General features: G+C 37.9%; 1 protein-coding gene across 1 annotated transcript in view; it reads right to left on the bottom strand.

Moving 5' to 3' along the window:
- iqgap1 (IQ motif containing GTPase activating protein 1) overlaps nucleotides 1–15,834 on the bottom strand; it is a 47,555-nt gene that overhangs the window by 26,500 nt on the left and 5,221 nt on the right. Inside the window, exon 3 of the mRNA XM_038701479.1 lies at nucleotides 45–201. Coding sequence (XP_038557407.1) covers nucleotides 45–201 — 157 coding nt within the window. The remainder of the gene's footprint in view (nucleotides 1–44; nucleotides 202–15,834) is intronic.

Genomic DNA, 15,834 nt, shown 5'->3' with positions numbered 1-15,834 from the left:
AAAAACTATTTCATCTTTCAATGATGTATAAATAAAATTTTCACCTTGTAACGCGTCTGCTCGCGGTCGTAGATCTTCTTTAGGGAGACGGTGTTCGGGGCAAAGAAGTTGCCCAGTTTGGCCAGATAGACGCCGTTCCTCAGCCCCTCCTCCAGCTCTGTGGTGGGGGGCAGCTCCTCGTCCAGACAGGCCTCAATCCATCTACAAGGACAGCACCGCAGATGGATGTCACATATCACAGTAAACACAAGGAGGAAACATACAATCATACTTAAATATAGAGCCTGACTGATACAGGATTTTTAAGACCAATACCGATTTTGATATTTGAGGATTAAAAAAAAAAAATGTATTTCTTCTTTTTAGAAACACATAACATAACATAGATTCCTAACGTTTATTATGTGTAGCAAGATAACATGACATAATGCAGTTTAAAAATAAACTTTTTGTAAAAAGTACAACAGCTGATTATGTCGGTGACAACTATGCAGTTACAAAACTCATAGCATAACATGCCCGAAGGATCCATCTCCCTTTCTTATTGACCATTATAATAGCGACACCAATGAATCTGCAATTAGCTTATATCGGCAGAAAAATCAGCATTTATCGGTCATGCTCTACTTAAATATACAGCTCAGTTTCCCTACAGGGATAATTACTGTTGTTGAAACATCTACCATTTCTTTTTTTGTGAAGCCACAATACAATAAGGACAGCACTTCAAAGCTTATACTGGCACGTAAAGAGAAGAGAACGCAGAGCAACAAGCAATAACATGATAGCGACAAATAAATGAAAGATAAATGCACTGTAATTTTTTAAATGATAAGATTAAAACACTATACAACTACTCATGCACACAAGTGTAGTGTGTAGTTGTACAAAACAGAAAATACTGTTTTGATTGCGTTATAATATCAGGTTGCATGCGGAGCAAAGAGTAAGCATGTTCATCGGACAGTGACCAAAAAACTACTATATATTTATTTAAAGTAATTTGTGTTCAGCTAAACAGTATCCTGGTAAAGAAGCTTATTTTGATCAAGTCAGGTGGTCGTTATTTGGTGGATGCCGTCGACAAACAATAGTGGCAGTCAAAATTTAAAGGATTCAAAATTGATTGTAAGTGGAAGAATACAAGCACCTCTTCACTTTTACAGTATGAAATTATTATAACTTCTCAAATTCCTGTTTAATGACTCCTTGATTCATCTACAATTATAGTAATAGTTCTAAGGATCCTCCCTCCATGTATTTGAATGAAAATGGTATTCTGTCTCTGGGTTCAACCACATAATAAAAAGGATACTAGCTAAGAACTAAGCACAGAACTAGATCTCAGGTACATGTTAGTGCAGTACAGTATGACTCGCCTTCATGTTTCCTTCACATTACCTCCTGTTTTTTTCCATAAAACACAGCACCATCTCATGAATTAATCTGCACCAGTAAAACTTGGATGAGGCTGAAGATTCTGCAGCTCCAGGACCAGGACTGCACACACCTAACGTGGCCTGTGGTAACCCAGCATTCTTCATGTGTGACATTTCATTTCTTTTAGGTCATATTATGGAGTCACATTCCTGCTATGTGCTCGTGTCAGCTCTTGGCCACAGAGGAGACATGCTGAGCTCTCATACTGGGACAGGCCTGGTGGACTGGATTCCACCTGATGTTATCACCAGCCAGTAACTACGGACGAAGCCAACCCATTTTTGTTCCTGAATCTAAAACGTTTATCACAGCAGGAAATAAATCATCCTGGTATCTCCTTTCACTCTGTTAGCTATAGCTCTGTTCACTTAAGAGGAGAAGTTTTTTTCAATGTTCTTTACATTATTTTTAATTCAATCTGCCTCACTTGTTTCACTTCAGTAAAAGTGAGGGAGGGTAAGAACCTGAGGCTTAAAGCAGGATTTATCCCTATATGTTCACTCACTGTTGCACCGTTAAGGGAATGGCAGCAAAACCTGACGTATATTTTATTATTTATCACATTTCAGATTGTTGACACAACTCCACTGTAGTTGCAAAGTCAGATTTTTAAGGTGGGATGATATCAAGGCCCCAGTAAAATAAAATTGCAATCACTAAACAGCATAGATTTGTACAACTTGGTCAGGGCAGGGCTCACTGCGACTTTTATAACTACTCTTTTAAAAACTGCAAAAAAGTTGACTTTATTCCACTATGTTTACATCACATGTGAGTCTTTTGTAATCTAATTTGTATTTAACTTTTTTTTATCTAATGTTGGCCTGACGTTATGCTACGCCTGAATCAACTGTTAAATGTGTGGCTGTATAGTAGTTGCCTTCTCCACCTTAAAGCAACACATTCCTTGTTTTATTTAACATTAACAGGTACAATTCATAAAGCATTTCCTCCCCAGTCTTCTTCCCTGCTTTATTAAGGCCTTCAGATATCACTTCTGATTATAAAAAAACACAAGTTTAACACTGGCTGTGAGGAATTTCACAGTGTGAGGGCAAACAGAGTGAGATTTGAAAAAGGCAAAGAAAAGACTCCCACTATTCTGTAACTAAGGTCTTTGTCAAGCAACAACAAGGTTAACTACATCCTGAGTAAGATTAAAAGATTCCTTTCCTCCTACAGACAGCCCCCCCCACCCCACACACACACACACTTACTAGACCTGTGAGGACCTTCACTGTTTTCAATCTAATCCAAAGTAATCTTAACACTAAAACCAGTCTTATTCCTGAAATGGAGCCTAATTATAAGGGATTTTCCTAACTTTTAAATTCTTGTCAAGACATTTGGTCCACAAAAAATGAAAATACACCCACACCTTGCAGAGTACAGGCCAGCTAACAACCAGCTGAAACAACTTCCCTCCCAGGAAGTCATGACATGGGGTCTCCAGACAGGCCTGCTATTGAGGCCGAGGTGACCGACCCATGGAGCAATGCCTGGGCATGCCAGCCGGGAACAAGCCCCTCCTTTCACTCCACACTGCAGCAGTGAAAGGCTCCATAAAGACTACAAACTAATGGCTCTTTTTTATCAGGGCTACACACCCTTTCCAAGCTAGCACAAACACAGACACACCCTCCACTTAACCAGTAAGAACAGCAGCTATGAATGGGATTTTAGAATATGTTAGACAGCTGGATTCCAGCAGCAGCTGAGAGCAGCCGAAAGAAATGTCGAGTTGTTATTATTACATTAACAGGAATGGCTACAATCAAAACATAGCCACAAATATGAAAGTATTGTCAGGAATCTCCAGAATGACAAGAAACAAATAACACATCAGATGAGATATGAAAGTGCAAAATCAAGCTCTCTGAAGGCTAATTCTACATTCATGTCATACCATGACCACACTAAAGCCAAGTGGAGAACATGTTCACATCATTTCTGAAAATATCTCCCACTTGATGAAAGAAGTAAAAGCAAAGCCGTGGCAAACATCCCCGAAAAATCTAAGCAGATCCCAGACCTTTAAAAATAGAGCTATATACTGTTTGTATTTATTTTCACTCAAAAACATCAAATACCTACAATGACAAATCTTTATTTTAATTCATTTATTTGGTGCGTCTACAAGGCAGGCAATGGGTAACCGTCTTGAAATAATGGGATACATGACAAAAATCAAGCCTACCATACAGTATCAAATCAATCAATCAATCAATCAGAATACTTTATTGATCCTCGAGGGGAAATTCTTTGTTGCAGATACTCGAGGCATAAAAGGAATAGTAATTATAGTAGAAGTTGGTGAGTGGAGAATATGATAAAGTATAAAAATTGAATGTAAGATTATAATTAAATAATGATTAAATGATAAATAATAAATGTGGATTTTTACAGTATTATACAGTATTAACAAAAGTGTAATGATAAACAGCAGGAATTAATAAAAAGAGTAATAATAATGAATGCTTGTAGTAATGAAGTGGATGGGATTAAAAAGTAATGAAACAGAGAATATTGCACCATATGTCAGTTATTGCACTACAAGGTGCAGTTAGTGACCAAGTGTCTGACACTTTGAGGGAGGAGTTAAAGAGTTTGATGGCCCCAGGCAGGATGACTTCCTGTGGGGCTCCGTGGTGCATTTTGGTGGGGATGAGTCTTGCACTGAAAGTAATCCTGTGTTTCATAAGCACGTCATGTAGTGGGTGGAAGCCATTTTCCAAGATGACATGTAGCTTGGACAGCAGCTATTATGTTTATCACTCAGCTAGTCAGCAAAGACAATTACTCTCAATATGTAATTTTAATTTGCAAACTTTGGTCCAAGAAAGTTCAGCATACTTACATTAAATAGGGTAAGAATTAGCATAAATAGCTAGCCAGCATAAACGGACAAAATTAGTGTCAACAAACAACAAATTAAATGTAGCTAGCATACCTCCATGACAGCAAGGCCATATTAGTTAGTTAGTAGCCACAGTAGTTTGCATAGCTCTTGTGTAACCATACACTGCACATTGCAAACATTATATAATTATACAGTTGTGGATAATTCTGGATAAGAGTGCATTCCAGCTAAGGAGTGCACTGTGGTGAAGTCAGGTGGCTTTTGGTCAATTATACTGTGCAGCCATAATACAAACAAAGATGTGAAATAAAAAATGCTCGTAATAGGCAATTCAATGGCATAGCTTGTGTTAGCGCTCTGCAGACTAAACTAACAGGCCACATCCAGCTGCAGATTTTTGTTACCTCCCGTCTCTGGATCAATAATGCATCTTGGTAAAAAAAATCCAAACTATTTTTTAACAACAAAAATCAAACAGCATTACAATACAGGAAAGCGCAACAATACACAGAGAATCATTATCTCCTCCTTCCTGTGTGGCTGGCAGGAAGCTGAAGTCTGTGCAGAGTTCAGAGGGCAGTCTCATAGGAAGAGTTCTGATACTGACTACTGTCTCTCCAGGAAGACACTCGGACACCTCGCCAGCAGTCCGTCTCCGGTTGTTATCAAGGTACATCCTCTGTTGTCCTGCACAAATTAAAAACAGCGCCTCGGCTGCAGCAGCTTCTCCTGCAGCACGGCTTTACTGGGATGATGGAAGAGATGTTCTGGCTGCAGGGGGTCCGTTAACATTGTTTATTCCATGAAGAAACTTTGGACTTCAGTTACAATACTTCCCCTTTCCCAGGGTTCACTCTTAGCCACAGGCACAGTGCTTCCCCCGCAGTTAATGTTTAATAACAGCTAGGCAATATTAAGCTTACACTAACAGACCGCAAGACTCATTATTGCAATGCTATGAGTTATTGTTCTCTTGTCTCTCTCAGGGAGTAGCCTAATATGTTTCACTGGCTCATTGTTTTGGAAAGCTGGCTCAGGGCTATACTGGAAAGAAGACAATTAGTGTTTAATCAGCTGCTAGTTTGTGTGTCTTACATTATACCGTCCACCATATTCGATTAAGAGGAAAAAAAAAAAACTAAAATTTATTTTTTTTTTTTATTTAATCAGACTGAGCTGAGAATTGATTTCCCAAAGCAGTTCATCAGAATAAAATTTATTGTCAATTGACAATCGTAGTACAGCAGAGAAAAGCGGCAAATCCTAACATTTTCTATCAAAAAATCTGTTAATCAGCTCAAATTGTTTCTGCCCTTTAATTGACCAATAATCTATTTCCAGTGATTTTAACACAACATTTCCTGCAGCATCTACCAATGGCTAGATTTGGTTAATACAACATTTTAACAGCATAGTCCTACATAGTTAAATATACACAAGTATAATGTGGTCATGACATGTTGTCAAAACGATGGTTAAATGTAACCTAGGTGTCCAAATCACTTTTAAACTTTAGTCTCAATGTCTGTTGACCTGCAACTTAACAAAACCATGCTTACTGGGATGGAATGCTCTGAATATGGAAAATGTCAAGTCATCATCTTGGTAACATGATCTTAACCAAATTAAGTGCATAACTGGCCTTAGCATAACTAGAATTACACAATAGGATTCTGCTCAGAAGATGTATTAAGGCATCAACACACAGTTTGATGTAATTCTACTGTAATTTACCTTTCAGGTATCGCAGAAACAAGATGCAAGGTGTTGTCTAAAAACTGTAAATTGTGGCATTAAAAACAAGAATGTTGCAGGTTATCGCACATCCAGCTAAAGTATAACTCGAAAAAAAGCATAGCTTAGTGGGTAAATGAGGTTCCGTAGAATCTTTAATTTACTTTAATTAACTACTACCACTGAAGCTTTTTTTATTTTAATTTAAAAGTTTTCATCTGTTGTTGGCAAACTAAACTGTTGCTGTTTCACAATAAAAGCATTCCAAGATAAAGGGAGCAAATTTTGTAATTTACTGTGATGGAGATGTAGGAAATGTTGTGTTAAAGTCACTGGAAAAAGATTGTTGTTCAGCTATAGGGCGGAAACTATTTGAGCTGATTAATATATTTGTTGATGGAAAAATGTGAGGATTAGATGCTTCTCCCTGTCAATTGACAATCAATTTTATTCTTCACCAGTTTGCTTTCCGAACCAACAGAGGATGTTACCTCCACTGCCAGCCCTCACACACCTTGAGAAAAACAACACCTACATCAGAACGCTGTTTGTGGATTTCAGCTCAGCATTCAACAAATCTCCCCCATGAAACTGATAAGCAAACTAAACACTCTGCAAGTGGATATTGTACTTCTCAAACCTCACAAACAGACCCCAGACAATTCAAGTTGGCAGCCACACCTCCTCCACTCTAGTGCTCAACACCTTGAACCTTGAATCTCAGGTAAAGAGCCTGGGCAAGGCAAGGGAAACCCCCTGATGTGCATGGTCTCAATAATGACCAGAAACACATGAAACAGGTACTACAAGACAAAAAAAACTGTGCTAATTTTAGACAACAATGCCCTGTTATGTATCGTCATCGTAAAAGTATTTGTGAATCCAAGTGTGTTTGAAAAAGAAAGACAAGGAAGTGTATTTATGGAATAGCTGTAAAGGCTAATCATGTGTGAGGAGCCTTATCTGGCAGCAGCACAATGTCAAGGCACAGATAGTATTAAAATGCAATTTTAAGAAAAGTGCGTTTAACCAGCAAGACATTCTATGAACTTCTGGGTCTCAACAAGCTAAAATTCGGTGTTGTTTCACAAGGACAAAGCACAAAGGAAGGGATGGTAGAACACAAGGAGAAAAATGACCAGAGGGAACACAAAAAAAGATGAGCGAGAGCCAAGTTGTCCATTACATGCTTTGCTGCCACACTGGAATCTGTGCACCAACTGACCTCGTCCTCCCAGCACTCGCCTCAAACAGCCTGATAGCAGCTGGTCTGAGACTGAACCTGCTGTGTCACTGTGTGAAATCCAGGCTTAGTGTGTTAAAGTGGGGGGAAATAAACAACCATGTTTCCTTTTTCAACAAGGTCTGGGGCTCTTACACTGCAACAAATTTCACAGGTCGTGACGTTGACCTCTCTGTGTATGTTTATTGAAAGCTTGTGAGAAAGCCTAAAAGAATGAAGTCACGTCTGGTCCATATACTGATTGAAAGAACACAAAGTTTTAAGTCAGCGATTCCAAACCCCAAGGGGCCGTAAGATAAATCTGGGGAGTTGTCAGCTAATTAGCAAGATAAGAAGACAGAATTAGAAAAAAAAAAAAAAAAAACAGCACACACACTTTCCTCTAATGTTTGTGTTTGCTCATGAATTACTGGATAATTGTAACTCCTTGGGCTTGTGAAAGTATTCATACAATATAAGGGAGTCAAAGTCATAGACATTTCTGTATTTTAAGGGAAGTGAAAAGGTTTAAAATCCAATAAAAAAATTTGAGGCTTTGCCGGCCTGTTTTATATAACAGAAACTAAATACTGTGCATTGGACTATTGGTCGGCCAGGAGAAAAAATTGAGGATGTGATCTTTGCCTCTGGGAAACTGCAATGGGCACAACAATGGACTTATTAGTTCACATTTTGTTTCAGTAAACATGGTGCAGAAATAAGTAAATTAAATGTCAATGCTTAAAAGAAAGCTGCATCTATCATAAAAGAAAGGCAATTTGACTGAAATAGAACCAGGCTGTTGAAAGCGTTCATTTCTATCAAAAATAAAAAAGACGCGAGACATTTATTGTCTACTACTGACATTATACTAATGGTTACTGTAATATTTATGAAACATGATAAAAAATGCTTTTAATTCACATTTTCATAGTATAACCCTTGCTCTAGTTTCCATTATGTTCAGTTAAAGACACTTTCCTTTAATAAAAGCACAGCACTATTAATGGTTGTGACTACTGTGGTGCTGAAAGAGTCTTTCTCTGAACAATTATCCTTCACGTCTGACCTGCAGCGTTAGAGCCACAACTGTTGAATGCAAATATCAGCTGAGGGCTGACGTAGTTGTAGAAAGGTTTCATCACTATACAGGATTCAAAAACTGCTCTTGTATTGATGTATAGCCTAACCAGAAGAGACATCTGTAGTCTCAGGTTTCACAGAGGGTTAGATGAGAGGCTGTGGAGGAGGGGCAGGACCGGGACAGTTCCTGTAGGGCCTTTATGGAGCACTGATCCCTCTCCCTTTCATTCCCTTTTTATTCCCACAGTCTCAACTGTTGCCTGCCAGGCTGTGTGACTCAGGCTCATTTAAACAGGCAGTCCACAAGATCAGATATGATAAATGGTTCATGATATAACCCCTTTTAAAACCCGCTATCTGCAAACAGATATGATGTTCATATGCTAACGTTAGAACTAAGCTCAAGCTGAGGCTGAATTGGTTTAGGGTTTATTTAAAACTTTAAACTACATTTTCAACAGGTCTTTTTTCATTTCTATATACTACATTCTTCCCTCTTTTGCCTTGAAATACATTCTGGATGTTTTGAATGGCTGCTGTGACACTTTTCTTGCATAGGAGCAAAGTTTCTGTAGGTTGTGCTCTAAATTATTTTCATTATCCATACAAATCTGCAGATTGCTTTTAATTGATTAAATGTTTGGTCTATAAAATGTCAGTGAAAAATGTTCACCACATTCTAGGGCTGAAGGTGACATTTTTATTATTTTTATTTATTTTTTATTTCTGTTCACATTAAAAAGGACCAGAACAGAAGCTGAAACCCTTGAATATTTTGGTTAATTTAACAATTAATTGTCACAGATTAATTTTCTATCAACCGACTAGCAAGTGAAATGACTTATCAGCTCAGCTCTGAATAAAATAACAAAAATGCAGGGGGTTTTCCTTTGGACAAAACATAAAAAATTGTTTACAGCGGGCCAGTAGGTCATCAGACTCAATCACCTAAGAACAGATCATATCACTATGAAAAGGCTTGAACACATGACTCTTGTGCCATTGTTCTCCTCGTAGCAACACAATGTCATGGCCCGGCATTACACAATATTCATTGCAGCAGCAGCTATTCACAAGAGTGTTTAGAAACTGTTTGAAAACAGGAAATTACAGGCAAATGGCCAGAGCTTCAGGAGGAACTGGGCTGGTCTTTCAGTAAAGGATCGTAGTGCAAAGAGTGAAATTCTGAAAAGCTTTAAACTGATGAAGCAAGACACTCATGTAGGGTGTTTTACAATGTAAAAACGGCATCTTTTATTTTGAAATTAGAATATTAATTTAGAGTGAATCTACTATCTGTGTCTGGCTTACTTCCCCTCCTGTCATTTGGCAATGCATAGGATGAGTAATCCTTTTTTTTTTTTTTTTTTTTAAATGTATACATTTCGCAACCTCTTTAGCACAAACTTCGGCTGCCGGTGAACCAAAAAAAAGTGACAGAAATTATTTCTGGGTCGTTTTATTATGGTGGTTGTCAGATGACGTACAGGAAGAAAGAATGGAAGAGTATAATCTAATGCAGAACTGATATGAAAACCTTTGACTCTTCATTTCATTCTTTTTATACAAACAGCTTCTCTTGAGGGAATATTTAAAAATAGAGTTGTTGCAAAATCTAGCCTGCTCCCACACCTCAAACAAATAAGTGATATGAGTAGCGACAAAGTGTGTTGAAACTTTGGTTATCGTGTCACAACTTAACAGATGATGAGAAGTCTGCACACTTCAGTTTTTCAGTGTCTCCGACTAGCAGAACTGGCAGACATCGCTGCATCTGAAAAGTTTTATTAACTGTTATCATAACAGCATGTCACGGTCACACCACAAATGTTTGGAGGTTAAACTGTTTTAGTTTAAGGATGTACAATGGTCTCTAATATGCACAACTTACAAGCACACGCAAACGTTAAAATCCTGTGTTCCTGCAAGTGTTTTTCCCAGGAAAGGGGAGCAGAGTTTGGAGAGAACTCCCCTGTGAATATTGGGATGTCAATTCCCAGTGTTCAGCCCCATTGCTTACTACTCCATAATGGCAGAAACACATTTCATTTAACCAGTCTGTCCTTAAAGTATTTCAATGCACACACACGCACGCACACAAAGAGTCAAAAAACTAAACAAGCGACATGTTACCTTACTGTCAAATGTCAATAATGTCACCCAATAAATATATCATTGTGCCAATTCAACAGCAACAATTTCTTCTCAAGGTAACTTCAGCTTTTTGTCATTCAGTACATTTTTATTTGTCAGAGGCAACATATCTAAGCAGTCAGACCTGGCTGTTACACAAACAAGCGCACAAACACATACACTGTCAGTATGACCTAACCAGAATGGATTGCATGTTACCCCAGTGCAATAAAAAGTGACGGTGCGGAGGAAATCTGCCAACCACAGGTAAACTTTGCTAACACGCATTACTATATGACTGTACTACTTTCATAAAAATCCAAACTGTCATGTAAATGGAATTCAGGTCATAATCAGCAAAATCAAATTAAGATGCAGGGTAATCCCATTACTCCAAGTACAATGGTTACTGTTCTTGGGCTGCACAATTTATCGAAATATGATCGAGATAGAAATATAAATAGTATTGTAATCATATACTGTAGTGCCACAAGGAGCATAGGCCTACAAATCTTGTTCTCTCTGTTTCACAATGCGAGTTTAGTGAAAACTCTGAGTTTGTTAAGCCTGATATGAGGGAAACATTTACCGTGTGCTACATTACTGCAATAATCAATTTTTAAATCACACTAATCTACTATATATGAAGATGAAGTGAAGAGTTTTCATGCTGTGATTAGTCACACTGATGGTACATTCCTATCATAGTTATCATGTTGGAGATGATGAGGATAATTGTCGTGCAGATAAAACAACTTTCAGATTCTAAAACTGGACTGAGTTTGAGTATTAGCTGCATTTAGTCTTAATGTGTTTTAAGGAGATTTCATTAAATGCAAAATTAGCAAAGATATTTTAAACGTAAACTAGACGTCTATAAATGTACAGTCAGTTTGAACCTTGACACATTTTCATTTGTATTTATTTATTGTCATTTAGCAGACACTTTTTTTCCCCCCAAAGTGACTTGCAATAGCTTTATGTGTCAGAGATCACACGTCTCTGGAGCAACTAGGGGTAAAGTGTCTTAGTCAAGGACACATTGGTGGATGTGTGTCACAGTGAGGAGTTGAAACCGGGTCTCACACCAAAGGCATGCGTCTTATCCACTGCTCCATCAGTACCCCACCCATTTTCAACTGCAAATTAATAATAATAATTTATTCAAATCAGCTTTATTGGCATGAATGTATAACAACAATATTGCTAAAGCTACATATAAATGACATGCGAACAATTTATTACTGGGTCAGACAAAATTTTATCTGTTTAATCTATATTTTCATCCCCAGTTACTGCCACCAGCATTTTGTCCTGTCAGATTACAGCTGAATAAATATATTTAAAAATGGAATATAACATACAGAACTTTATTATCTATTAAGTAAATTCAAGTCTGCTGAATGATGACTGATCGGACTACGATGAATAAAATGTAATAGTATTAACTCACTGACTCTTTTCTGCACTCCTGTTTTTTCAGATAAAATGTCTTCGTCTGCACATATATATTTCTTGCACCACCAAATTAAAATGGAGGCTCTGCTCTTTCTTTACCCATTGCCAAGGCTCATCTCAGACTTAATCAACTCAGAGCTCAGGGTTGGGATCAGAGTTTGTTAATCCTGCTGTCTGAAACTGAGCCAAGGTGTTAAGAATACACGTCTGTTTGGTAAAGACCCCAACAAATGTCACATCATCACGATTTTAATAGTTTGTTCAGAGAAAATGAAAATTGTGATGCAAAACTGATCGTTACCACAAATTGTGATCATAATAATCTCAATATGATTTTTTTCTTTACCATATCGTGCAGTCCTACTTTTGATTAAAGCAGGGGTTTTCCTGCACAGATGCCGCTTTAAATCTGGCCTCCAGCTCTCGACAAACCTCTGACGCTGTCTTCATGGTAAACACAATTTTCTAGCAAATGTTGCACTTTGAGGATTTCTGTCATTTGTAACTACAACTGCAGCATTATGCTGATGCGGGGGCGCTGTCTCATAATCAGGACAGTGAGTTTGTTGAATGTGTAAATGAGCCTTTATGTTGTCTTTGATTTAACGTTCAACAGGGCACCTTTATTTGTTGCAATAAACCACCTCTGGCTCAATTTGAGCCAGGAAAAACCCCGTCATAATCTCGACAGTCATAATCCTCAGCTCCGATGAAAGGTTGTTGTCACAGGGACACTGAGATCTTGTGTGTTGTTTTACACAGATAGAGTTGTAAAGCACTGTGCTTTAAAACAGTGTATAGTCGCCATGGTTGAGTGGGAATTCAACTGGATGTCATCCCAAATTACGTAACACACCAGCCTCTAGGCTTGCATTTACTTGTTAAGGAGTCAATCAAACTATAACTCTGCTAGAGTATTTTTTCACTACTTTTAGACACCCATGAGTTTGCTTATGCAGACTCAATCTATCTTCTTCATGTTCAGATGTGAAACTAAAGTCAAAGTCCAGCATCTCTGAAAAACCAGCACACAGTTTTGATACTCAAGCTTCAACATGACAGAATGATCAGGTTTGAGGTTGGCTACTAATAGGAAAATTACACTGTAAGAGTTTCCAGTTATTTACTTTATTGTTACTACAGTTTTGTTTAGAAAAAAGGTCAATAGTACAAAATAGTCACTTGCTGGGTTTTTTAGAGTGTAGGAAGTAATGGAAAGTACACAGTTACACCTACCAGCACCTCTAAAGTTCAGTAATTAACATCTAGTTTGTTTAACCAATACAAAAACAGAAGTCTAAAACTGACCGTATTTTTATTATACAGACATGAGTGGAACCAATCTTTTCATTTAACTCTGAGCAAGAAGGCGAATAATAACTATTGCCGTAGCAGAAGAGGACAAAGACCTTCTAATACTTTAAGACTGAAAATAGGTCGTTTGTTGAAACACAAGGACTCAAAAGTGACATGTATTGAAGTATGATGTTTCAAGTCATAAAAGCCTGGTAAAATAATTAATTTTATAACGGAACACTGGTGCAAACTCAACACAAAGTATATTTTGGTACTTCGATTTAAGAAAGTAAAGTACTTTCAGCAACATTCATTTTCAATAGTGCATTTTTCCCCTCAAATCCTTAAACTGTCATGCAATTCCATGGTTATAGAGAACCTTGTCATTTAAACAATTACACAAAAAACTAATTAGACACCAGTCTAAATCCAAAAGATCTGTGTGTGTGTGTGCTGTAAATAGACCTGAAAGTGAACCACTCACTGCTCATCTCACCACAGTGACGGAGGCGACGAGTACCACAGATGGGGACCATCAGTGGTGTAGTAAATGAAGAGTATTTGGAAAGTTTAGGTAGCCAGAATGATAGGGAGGATGATACTGAGACAGACTCTACCTATTATGCAACACATCCTGCAGGCTGGCACTTGCGCTGGAGTAAATCCTGTTGGTTTACCATTCAGCTCTCCCACTAAAGCAGTCATTACAGTACCTTATATTGTTTAGCACTGTATAAACAAGGTCTCCCACGAATGACGGCTGTGAGTGGGACAGAGACAGAGGGAAAACGCAACACACAAACACAAGCTCCACTGGAATTAGTTCCCTATAGTTTCACAATATTTTAATGTTGAAGTCCAGCTCCAAAAATCTGAATGGGTGCAATTATTTACTACGGATACTGAGTTGATTGTAGTACTATTTTGTTTTAATTATTTTTTTTACTGGAGTGAGTCAAGTAATTATTTTATTTGTATTTGTTATTAATGTACTGTAATGTACTTTATAATTAAGTGTTACCACAATTGTTTCACATGTTATATGTTCTCATGCTGATTTTATGTTTTGGTAACAGTTTTCCACTCTGGTAGACAATAAAGTTCTATTTCAACATTGAAAATAGAGAGAATAAAACGAACATGATGTTTTGTTTAAATCGTGTTTTGAATCTTATCCACGGTTAGGTCAGTTTTACTGAATTGCACTGATATTAAGGGATTAATCAAATATTTGAAATTTAAATGAAAGTCAAGATTGTTTAAAAAAAGTGTATTCCTGTCTTCCAGTCTGTCGCCACTTGGGTCTAATTTTCAAAGCTGTTGTCGTCCTTCCACTCAGTTGACAAGATTTATATGTATGCATCAATTAATTCCAAAATTAATTGCTGAGATTCTGGAAATGCAGTGACATCACTGGAACCAGGTAAACATGAAACACCAAACTAACTCCACTGTACCATCATAGACACTCTCTCCTCCCCTCCTCCAAAGACAAACCAAACGCTCCTCTTCCACTTTCACTCAGCTGTCACTGTGCTGTCAGATCCGTGTGATTATGATTCACCTGTGAATTCAAAACCTTTCAGCTACGCCCAAAAATAACGACGTCATTCGCTGAAAAGATCTGCTGAGCGAGTGATTTACAGTCAGCTTCACTGCACACAGCGCAGGGTGACAGGAAATGAGCAAGAGACAAATGTGGACGACATGTGACAGAGGTGTTGAAGCAGTCATGACATCCTGACTTCAAACGTTGTGTCATTTATCATTAGCGATAGCAGTGATAGCACAATGCACAAATCAATACACCTGCATTCCCAGGGAGACTGAAGCATCGAATGGGTGAAAGGAAGAACGACGATTGAACATAGTGAGAAAGACGTTCAATTTGATGAAAGAAAAGCAGAGAATAACATCTACGAGGCCGTCAACTAATCCAAAAGAAACAGTGCAATTTCTGATAATCGATGAGTATTATACTAATTTAAATTTCTAAACATTTTTGTCAATTGCGTATCTTTGAGTTTGACTGTTGGTTGGACAAAACCAGCAATTTGAAGACATTATAGATTAAACTGATTATCCAGTAATCCAAAGAAGAATTAACAGATTCATCAATAAACAAAACGGTCAATAGTTGAAGCCCTAGAGCCAAGCATTGCAAGAAATCTACTATTTAAAAAAACAAAAGGAGGTGAACAGGTCACCACGCATTCAAATAAGGTGTGATAATGTGCACAGAAGGCCGTTTCTCTACATTTGATGGAAACATGAAAATAAGAGTGATAACAAATAGTTTGCATCTCTTTCTGAGACTGAGCCCAGTCTATAAAGTCCCAGTCCTAACAGTGACAGAGCCACAATGCATTCCTGCAGCCATTCCCACAAGGCACGCAGTTATGGTCTCACACCATGCTGTGCACCTGTCAGATGCATTCCCATCATACCACTCAGAATCATCACAAACTCCATTCCTCCTCCCAGCACTCCCCTGAAGGCTCAGGTGTTCCCCACAGTGTGAAGGTGCACCAGTTTAGGTGACAACAACTGCAGCAGCAACACACGCAATTATTTTAAGCGGACTTATTATGCTAATTTCTAGCTCTAC

This window comes from Micropterus salmoides, unplaced genomic scaffold (assembly GCF_014851395.1).
Source record: "Micropterus salmoides isolate LMB-PRFRI ecotype aquatic unplaced genomic scaffold, ASM1485139v1 Ms_hic_scaffold_6, whole genome shotgun sequence".
NCBI classification, from domain to species: Eukaryota; Metazoa; Chordata; class Actinopteri; order Centrarchiformes; family Centrarchidae; genus Micropterus; species Micropterus salmoides.
The sequence above is the reverse complement of the archived record's forward strand: the minus strand, read 5'-3'. Positions and strand labels throughout refer to the sequence as shown.